The sequence below is a fragment of the Diadema antillarum genome, unplaced genomic scaffold (genome assembly GCF_040938485.1).
Source record: "Diadema antillarum isolate AM-2024a unplaced genomic scaffold, OU_Dant_1.0 seq00002364_RagTag, whole genome shotgun sequence".
Lineage (NCBI taxonomy): Eukaryota > Metazoa > Echinodermata > Echinoidea > Diadematoida > Diadematidae > Diadema > Diadema antillarum.
In genome coordinates, this window is record NW_027272978.1 from 2611 (window position 1) to 12940 (window position 10330).

General features: G+C 38.2%; 1 protein-coding gene across 1 annotated transcript; it reads left to right on the top strand.

Annotated features, from left to right (window-relative positions):
* The first annotated feature begins 313 nt into the window (after window positions 1-313).
* On the top strand, window positions 314-7880 carry LOC139714655 (proteasome subunit beta type-5-like). Its single transcript, XM_071626334.1, has 7 exons — window positions 314-461; window positions 2943-3087; window positions 3529-3640; window positions 4719-4818; window positions 5880-5909; window positions 6813-7017; window positions 7399-7880. The coding sequence occupies exons 1-7, from the start codon at window positions 324-326 to the stop codon at window positions 7491-7493; spliced, it is 825 nt and encodes a 274-aa protein (XP_071482435.1). The 5' UTR covers window positions 314-323; the 3' UTR covers window positions 7494-7880.
* The last annotated feature ends 2450 nt before the right edge of the window (window positions 7881-10330 follow it).

Genomic DNA, 10330 nt, shown 5'->3' on the forward strand with positions numbered 1-10330 from the left:
AGTGCCGTATGTAATATTCCATGTGCCATCTTGAATCAAGAATCTTCAGCTTATTATAGAGGCAGAAGATGAAGAAGAAGAACCACTCACTATCAAGCTAGGGTGTGAACCACACTAAAAAGAGCCTGTTAATACTCGAGAGATCTCTTACACCATGCCAGGGAGCGGAGGTGATCGCCTCCTCCAGGATGGAGGTTCATCCACTTCCTCTCGGCCCTGCCTGCTTACGGCGGCGCTCTCTATCCATACACAAGACACGTACGGACGTACACACACAACTGACACACACACACACACGTACACGTACGTACACACTCGTGAAAATGGCGTTGGCATCGGTTTGCGAAGAAACTTTCGGGAACAGTTCCTCCAGGTTATGCTCTCGACCTGCCTTTGGTGTAAATTTTGCGGGAGATGACCCTCTCTCAGATGCTAAATTTACAGTTCCAGCTATTTCAGAGGTAAGAGGATGATTTGCCACTTACGTTGCCATCATGCCAAATGCTTGTTTTACAGCGGTGTCTGGACAGGAATGACATGACAAAGCAAAGATTGTGTGTTACAACTACTGACCAATGTGCGCATGGTTATTCCGGTCAATGCTTTAACCATTAATGGTGGTTCTATTCCATGCATTGATATATTAAAGCACTTACTTAGCAAAAGCAGTGCATGGTAAATTGTGGAGTTCATAGGTTTTCATGTCAATGACAAGTAAGGTTAACGTTAGATATGCCCTATAAAAAGATCTAGGCTAGAGTAAAAACCCCAATTTTCGGCCGGCCTCCAATTATCCGGACACTTAACGTTAGATTTCTAACTTGTTAACTGTTAGCACTGGTTAGTGTTACAAGTCTTAACATATCACAAGGCAGCAAAGTGGACTGTCACAACACAAGCATATCACATCGTTTCACATACTAGCACACTCATTCACCACAGAAAAGTGCCTGAGTCCCCTCCAAAAATCCATCTAAAATCCCAAATTTTGCCGTCAAAAACGTGGAATCGCCGCAGCTTTTCCAAAGCGTGGGCGAATTAATTGGGTCCCGTGTAAAGAATCGGGGTCGCCGAAAAAGCGCTAAAAATTGAAAAATTACGCTGTTCTGTTGCGAGATTTTTCGTTTATCGCAAGCTCAGAGTGTGATGGTATCCTCAAAAACACAAAAGAAAAACAAAATCTCTGTACGTGCCGATGCAGTGAATAAATGTAACGTTACAGGGGCTGAATGCAAGTGGAGAGTCCCCAAAAGTCGGACACGAACGGGCGCTGCAACATCCCCGATGTAACCTTGTGCCAACAAGGTATGGCGCGATCAGATTTTTCAGCGGCCTTGTATGCGTATTGACATCACGCGCGTGTCCGAATTTTGGAGACGCTGTCCAAATTTTGGGGAATTGACAAGGTCATAATATTTGGGGATTTTGTGAAATTTTATGATCTGTTCAACAAAATAAATATTGGGAAAAATTAGGTTGATATATGTAACATACATTATTATAGATATAATTTTTTGGAGTATTATTTGAGTTGAATAAATATTGCAAAAAAGCTTAAAGTGTCCGAAAATTGGGGCTTTTACTCTAGATGCCCGTAACAAATTCACCTAACCTCAAGCTCAACAATGTTATTAGATCTAACATTAACTCAAAACTTTTAACTGTTAACGTTAGACGTACCGTAATTATGGGTAAACTCGGCCTAGCGGGTAAAGTCGGCCCCCAGCGCGCACAGTACAACTACTTAAATGCGCGCGCCGGGGGCCGACTTTACCCGCTAGGCCGAGTCTACCCATAACTACGGTATAACATTTAACAGATGTTCGAGATCAGAACAGAAGATGTAAATTTAGCGTTAATCAATAGATACTCTAATAATGATAAACCGTATTTGTATAGCACATATCACAAAATAGATTAATGTCTCTAAATGCACATTGAAGGAAGGAAGGAACTAACAGAAATTAGGAAAATAGACATGAGAGAGAGAGAGAGAGAGGAGGCAAAACAAGATGAAAAGTGAAAGAGCTGTAATTGTGACCAACATTGTATAGTGTTACACATTAAAATCCACAGACATTTTAAAAAGATGTGTTTTCAACAAACGCTTAAAATCATCTAACTTGTTACTGTATTGGTTTGCTTGAGATACGTGGGTAATTTGTTCCCTAACTCTGCTGCTGCAAGTTGAAAAGATCTTGCACCGTAAAATTGTGTTGATATTGTGGGGGTATGCAACAGAAGTTTGGATTGAGAGCAAAGATTTCTTGCTGGACGATATTTTGTTATCAGCTGTTGTAGATAAGTAGGGCCTAGTTCTTGCAAACACATGAATACCATGGTAAATTGATAACAGTTAGATGAATGAACTGATAATTACGTGATGAAGGATGCAAGACTACCAGAAGAAGAAGAAGACCTTGGCTGTCTAAAACTATCATGTTAATCATGTAGAAACCTATAGATTCAAGGCCTAGGCCTAATATGAATTTAAACCATATGAATTTATGATGTACATACATGTTTAAAACTCAAATTAGAAATGCACTGTAGAGTGGTCTAATAGTTAGTACTGTACCTAACAATTTACCGTCATCAACAACAGACCAATATTCTGGGATTTTGGTGAGTTGTCCTGGTTGAGGACTTGTAGACTCTAGCGTTACTTGTTAAATAGATATTTTTCTTACAATTTTCATCAAATGTTACCATATGAATACCACCACCAAATTTGTTATTATGGTGAGTGGTATTCAAACATTGCTAACACTTTTATTCTGGGTTGTTGATAATGTAGTAATGTACACTCCATAGCTGTGTAAGAATAGACGAGGATAGTCATGTTTATGAGTTGCCGTATGGTAGAGGTGCAGTGCTATGATTGAATGGTTATGATCAACATACTATTACACTCTTGTACACTGCCCCTTTCCCACATGTAGCCTGCTGATTTCCTGGCCAGTATAGCAGACAATGAGAGCGGCCCCAAGATTCGGTTTCTCCATGGTACCACAACTCTGGGGTTCAAGTTCCAACATGGTGTCATAATTGCTGTGGATTCAAGGGCAACAGCTGGTTCTTACATTGGTAAGACAACACTTTCCCATATAGGCATCATCCAGGATTTGATGAAGATTTATTTATCTGCCTTGCATGATCAGAAAATGCATATAAGTTTATTGCAGAGCCTGTTCTTTCTTTGTTACCGGCCAGATGTACATGTTGACTTGGCAGTTGCATTCTTTGGTAGCCTTTCCGTAACTCTGTGCTAAATAACTGTGTCTGCATTTTTGTTTGTATTGTTCCTAGATGAAATTGACTTTTTACGACCAGACAAGGTCATTCTGTAAACTTGTGTCCTGAAAAAAGATATTTTGTCCACACTGCTCAAAGAAACTTTGCATTAATGCAGTTTCATGTATTTTCTTCTGTACCAAGAATTTGTAGAGTTTTACTGTGTGAATAGCTTCTCAAAATGTCAATGTTTTGCCCCTGTTTAATATTTGTCATGCTTTTTTACTCTTAAAGCTTCCCAGGCGGTGAAGAAAGTGATTGAGATCAACCCCTACCTCCTGGGAACCATGGCTGGGGGTGCTGCAGACTGTGCCTTCTGGGAAAGGGTGCTGGCTGAGCAGTGCAGGTGGGACTTCTTATGGGACCTCCTGTTGTGTGGCCAGGGGTTGCGATGGAGCCAGTCTGTTTTTTTTTTGAATTATTATTATTGTTATAATATTACTGTTATTGTTATTATTATTATTATTATTATTATTATTATTATTATTATTATTATTATTATTATTATTATTATTATTATTATTATTATTATTATTATTATTAATATTATTAACAATATTGTTATTGTTATTATTATTATTATTATTATTATTATTATTATTATTATTATTATTATTATTATATTTTTATTGCGGGGGGGGTGGGCAATGTATAAGAACGATTGATTCTTCAGTCGGAGATATTGAACTCAAGGAAATAAGTGATGATAAAGATCATCATCATTATCATCACCATCACCATCATTATTATTGATTAGTCGAAGTAATAGAAGTACATGTAATAATGATAATATGTGAGGGTAGTTGACAGCGATAATGATATCCAGATTTTTTTATCAGTTTGACCTTTGTTGTTGTTATTATTATTATTATTATTATTATTATTATTATTATTATTATTATTATTATTGTTATTATTATTTCCACTACTACGACTGCAACTGTGGATGGAATGCAGTGTCAGCATATTGTCAATGAAAATCTGAGAGGACTTATTGATAAAAAGATCCTATTTTTATAAAGTTATGGCATTGGAGTTTCAGGGGGTCATATTAGGTATGCTGGTAGAAGACTGAAAGATCTTTCACCATTATAGAACAATGACAATGCTTGCATAAGATTCTGTACGTATTACATTATATGTTGAATGTTATAATTTTGTATCTTGTCTCTGAGGTGAACATCTCCATGATATTTTTTTCTATATTTATCTTCTGAACATCACTCTTGACCACACTTAGTAATAAGCATGCTCAACACTCATCCATAAAATGTCATAAGAGAAGTTATTCTGCTTGGATGCAAAATCATTGCAAAGAATAGCAAGACAGCTATGAGGACTCGGGTTATCAAGTATCTATCGGGAGTTCAATCCTTTTGCATACTTTGCAGTGATTGAACCTTTGTAAAACTCTCACTTTACAGAATTTATGAATTGCGGAACAAGGAGAGGATATCAGTGGCAGCTGCCTCCAAACTTCTGGCCAACATGCTGTACAACTACAAGGGCATGGGACTGTCTGTGGTAAGGAGCCCTTCTATGTCACTGACAAGTGAAGTTTGAATAGGATATTAATTTGTTTTTGTGATGATTTGCTAGACTCTGATGTTCACAAAGGTGATGGTATATAAATGATGATACATGTATGATGGATTAATGTAGTGACAGCTAAAGTGACCTAGACAAGTTTATAGCTTGTTTTCATGGGACGGAGATTAAGGACAAGAAAAGGGCAGCATTTGGTTGATTGATTTGGGGGGTGGGGGGGAGGTGGAGTGATTACACGTTGATGCCTTGTCGGGCATCCAATATGAACATTTTTATGTACAGTGCACTCCCGTTATAACGAACACGGTTATAGCGAAATTCCGATTATACTACGAAGTAAAAATTTAGGCTCCAACATTATCAACTCTATGTTCTTTATTGTTTATTTGTTCTGTTATAACGAAATTTTGATATAGCAAAAGAAAACTGCCAGTCCCGGGCACTTCATTATAACGGGAGTCCACTGTATTTCAAGCAGTTCATCTTAAAGTTTTTCCATGGTAAAGACGTTTAAATCAATTTGATGCTTGATCTCTCCTGACTCTGAATTTAGACATGACTTATCATTATCATTATGGCAAGTGCAAGTCAGAAACTGAAAAATGGATAAACAGTGTTTCCCCTCCACCTATGTAGTTTAGTGACTGTTTAGCAAGACTACTGTAAAACAAGATATTTTTGTGGCATGAAATCTGTGCAAATTAGAGCCGACGGTCTTTTTCGCGACATGACATTTTTGCGAATTGCCACTGGCATTCGATGCATGCAGTGTAGAAGAACTTTCAGTCGCGTTTTAATTTTGCGAATCTTGTCTTTTGTGAAATTCACAAAATTAAAGTGCATATGAACCCTTTTGGTTATACAGTATAGGTAATTCTTTGTAAGTCTCCATTTTTCGATCTCTTTGTTCCTATAAATGCAAATGACACTTCCATATATAGTTATTGCTACCTGTATTCATTGGAGACAGTATCCATTGGTCTTGACTTTGTGCTTATTCACACTCGATGTACTTCTCTTTTCCATATTCTTCTCAGGGTACGATGATCTGCGGATGGGACAAGCGAGTAAGTTGTGCATTTCATTTGGGAGTAGCAGCTACAATTATTTGTCACTGCTTCAGTAATGAAATACACTTCACCCACCTATAGCAGCTACCCAGAAGAAGTGGCATATTTAACTGCTGCAAATAGGTGACCACTACAGACAGGTCAACAGCTGTTCTGAATTTTGAACATGTGTAATCGGCTGTGAGATGGCAAAACAACGTATCTACATGCAGCCTCTTTCCAGTGAAACAAGTTTTAAGTTTTGCAAGCGTACAGTTCCTTTGAGTTTTTTTTTTTTTTTTTCTTCTTCTTCTTCTTTACGAGAGATATTCTCAAATGCAGCACTTTCTATCATTTCTTGCTAGGGGTATACATATATTGTTACCAATTTATCGCTCCCTTGATACCTAGCAGCTGTCTGTATTTACGATGACACTGCTGATAAAGGTGTCTCAAATACTGGTGGTTACTATAAATCTATAATTTCTGGTTCGATAGCAAAGTGTTTATGATTTTATGTCCATTTCCATGGGTTTGTTTCATCCTGGTAGGTCTATAAAAAATGATCATCATACTATTAATCTTTCAACTACAGCGTTGTAGTGGGACCAAGTTACAGTCAACTCCAATAATTGGAATATTTCCCACCGTGTATTTACAGGATAATGGTTGAACATGTGTTTGGTTTGAGTGAGGTTTGGCACTGAAAATGCTAGCCAGTCGACGTGCAGATAACTGATGAACTAGAATGTTCTAACCTCGGGGGTTTTAAGTGCCATTTTTGGAGGTTAGAAGTCCCAAGACAAAGTTTAGGGACCTTTTCACCTCCCTCAGGACCATTTCAAACTCTTCAGACAGATCATTCCATATTTTCTTTCCCTCAGTGGTCGTCATTTATGTACTATTTCTTGCATCATTCAGGGGCCTGGTCTGTATTATGTGGACAGCGATGGCAACCGTTTGACCAACAACCTCTTCTCCGTCGGCTCCGGGTCGACGTACGCCTACGGTGTCCTCGACAAGGGCCACAAGTGGGAGTTGAGTGTGGAAGAAGCCTACGACCTGGGTCAGAGGTCGATCTATCACGCCACGCACCGGGATGCATACTCAGGAGGAGTGGTGAACCGTGAGTAAAGCTTTTTCATTTTAGATATATCATTCTTTGCTCCCATAATGCTGTTCAAGCTATTCAAACATAGGAAAAGGAGTTTCCTCAAAAATATTTATGGGTGTAGTAAATGAAAGAAGACTTGTGAAGCACCCAATGAAAAATTGAAAATATGTTCAAAAGTTATGAAATATTTATGTTATTGAAAATTGCATTAATTTCCTTGTGAAACTCCTTGTACATTTTCTTTGTTTAGTTCTACTTCTGTGACGTCACTGTAAGTTCAAGCTGTGGGTAGAGTGAATTTAAACACAGGGACAAGTGTACAGGGACAAATGTCCGTTTGAAAAAGATCTGCATATAAGCTTCAGTCTTACCATCTCAATCTCTCTCTCTCAGTGTACCACATGCAGGAAACTGGCTGGGTGAAGGTGTCTCAGACAGACGTAAAGGATCTCCACTACAGATACGCTGAAGAGAAGGAGAAGAAATAATGAGTGGATTGACCAGGAGTTGTTAAATCGAGGAGTTGTTTAAACAAGGAGCTCATTTCCTGTGGTAAACTGCCATGCTAGTTTGGTGACAAAAAGAGAAGGAGTGATAAATATCATTCTTTTGATGATTCTTTTGTTTTATAGAACGTAATACTCTAAACCCTAAAATATTTGCAGCATGAAATTTTCGCGAATTGTGTAGACAAACACTTCTGCATGCATTTTACGTAAGCGATTCCTGTCTCCTTGCGAAATTCGTGAAAATTTCATGTAGGCCCCACTCGAAAATTTCTGGTTTTACAGTTAGTCACTTGATACTTAAAAGGGACAGCATAACTTGAAAGACATTTGGAGGCCATGTTTTCACAACAATATGCATGTGAGGAAAGTGTATGGATCAGCAGTATCGAAAGTGTGAGTTAAATTGAATTAGAAATATGGTGTGAAATAAATTACTTCTCAGTAAAAACAAGTATTGCTACTTGCAATAACAAAGATGAGCAAGTATGTGAGGACAGCAAAGCAAATTCCCTGGAGTAAATTGTTATGCAAGGCAATAGTATTGGCTAAGGGGCATGCCATGTTGATGGGATTGTTGTAGAAAAAGATGCCCGGGAAATGCTTCTCGCTGTCCATTCCCGCTGTTCCCAATACACTAATACATAATACATAGGACAAAATATGCATGTTGTGTTGAACACAGTGACATTCAAGTCATTGACATCACAGAGCTACTGTGGTTCAGTGGACAAAACCATATGGAAAAAACCCCATCAATTCCATGTATTTCTATATGCATGTACAAACATTCATTGCTTCATTAGCAGCCTTGTAAAATAAATTGCAGCATAACTGTTGATTCAAATTAAGAACATGTTTGTCATCAAATTTCTCCATTTTTGTTTTTCCCACAAGAAATGGGCTTCTGTTAAAATGTCCTCAAAGTTTGTAGAGTCCTGTTGAAGTTTGTATGACAAAGTATAATATAAGCGCATTGTAAATGAGTCGGGGTAGGTGTCGGTCCTTTCCAACCGGAATGGAAATAGCGCTTATCAAAGATGTGTAGGGGTAATTAAGTATGGACTAACTTGGCTAGGAAGCTCAGACCAGAAGGCCACCAACTTTCTGTAAGAAAGGTCAATGTGTTCCCATTGTACAATTATTCATTCACTGTCAGGGTGGTGTAAGAGATGTTAATCTCTGGCATGGCATGATCTTTTAGTCACATGTTTTCTTAGCAAGAAATGAAGCACTTTTGCCTCATTTTCATTCATGCTTGTTTTTGTGACAGTCCTTGGAAAGTTCGTGAGTATAAGATGAGAGTTTTTCCAACACCTTGTCATTCAAATTTTGTAATACAGAGTGTCCATCAGATTGCGTATGATATTTGCTGTTTAAGTAGACTTTGATACAACTGAGCCAGTTGAGAATGATATTCTCGCTAACTTAACTGTTGTCTCATCATATTCTTGTTTATATATCATGAGAGAGTCAAATCAGACCACCCTAGCAAACAACAAGAGAAAAATCTAGTCACTTTCAAATACTTGTATTGACACACTGGAGTGTTCACTACAAGTCTCATCAGAAGCACTGAAATTATACGGTTATTTAGTTATCTCGGTGAGATCTGTGCTCATCAAAAACCTGTTGAAAGTGTCCAAACATTCATTAGGCTGATGAATGACATGATCACCGATTCCTCAATTTGTAGTCCTATCATACTCAAAAACATATGTAAGAGTTAGCATTAATGTCGTTATTTTCTTACGGTAGCAATTTCGTGGGTGTACCACAAGAGGTGATGGATTTTATGTCAATGAATTCATGACTCTAGGAGACTACATTACCTTCTTGCTTGGGCGGGACGAATTTGTCTCTCCTGTACAAAACATCGAGATGATAAAAACAGCAACAATGAAATGACAAAATACCAACATTTCTGTCATGAACTTGTGATGAGCACATCTCGATCAATTCTATATCTAATGGTCTTTCCTCACTGCTAGGAAGCAATAGGGTAATTGAAAAAAAAAACCCAAACCAATAGTATAGAAACGCTTGTTTTTATAACATTCCCATATTTTCCCCATAACTTTTCTGTTGGAATAATATGACATGTATGTTATTTAGTGAAAATACAATATGAACTCTTTTCTTGTCAAGGGTTAAGCATGCAAGTGAAATAAGGTGTACATTTGTTTGTGTTTTTTCTTCAGTCAGTGTGAGTAAAACCTGCTGAATGAGCAGAACACGATGAGAAACTGTATACCTTTTTGATGTCTTTTCTTGGTTGTAGTGCAGTGTGCATGATTCTGTGTTTACTGGCGAAATGGGGCATGCACGTCTGTGAGTCCCCGACGGTGTGTAGTGCTGATGTGTTAGCAGTCCTATCCCAGTGCTGTATATGAAGTGAGTCTGGCCAACTTTGTTTTCAGCTTATGTGTTTATACCCCCGCCAAACGAAGTTTGAAGGGGGTATACAGGAATCAGCGGACGGTCGGGCGGTCGGGCGGTCGGTCCGTTGCAAATCTTGCGTCGCGAACTACTTCCTCAGTTTTCAACCGATTCCCATAAAACTTGGCACAGATGTGTGCCTTGGGTTGTAGATGTGCAAGACATATTTTTTGACAGTACCCAAAAGTACGTTGACATGGTAATGGCATATTATGGGCAAAAATGGGTACAAATCTTGCGTCGCGAACTCCTCCCACAGTTTCTGATCAATTTTTATGAAATTAGGTACAGATGTTCATCTGAATATGTTAATGTGCAAGACACATATTTCCGCAGTGGCAAAAAGTGCGTTGCCATGGTAACGGCATGTTATTGGTAAA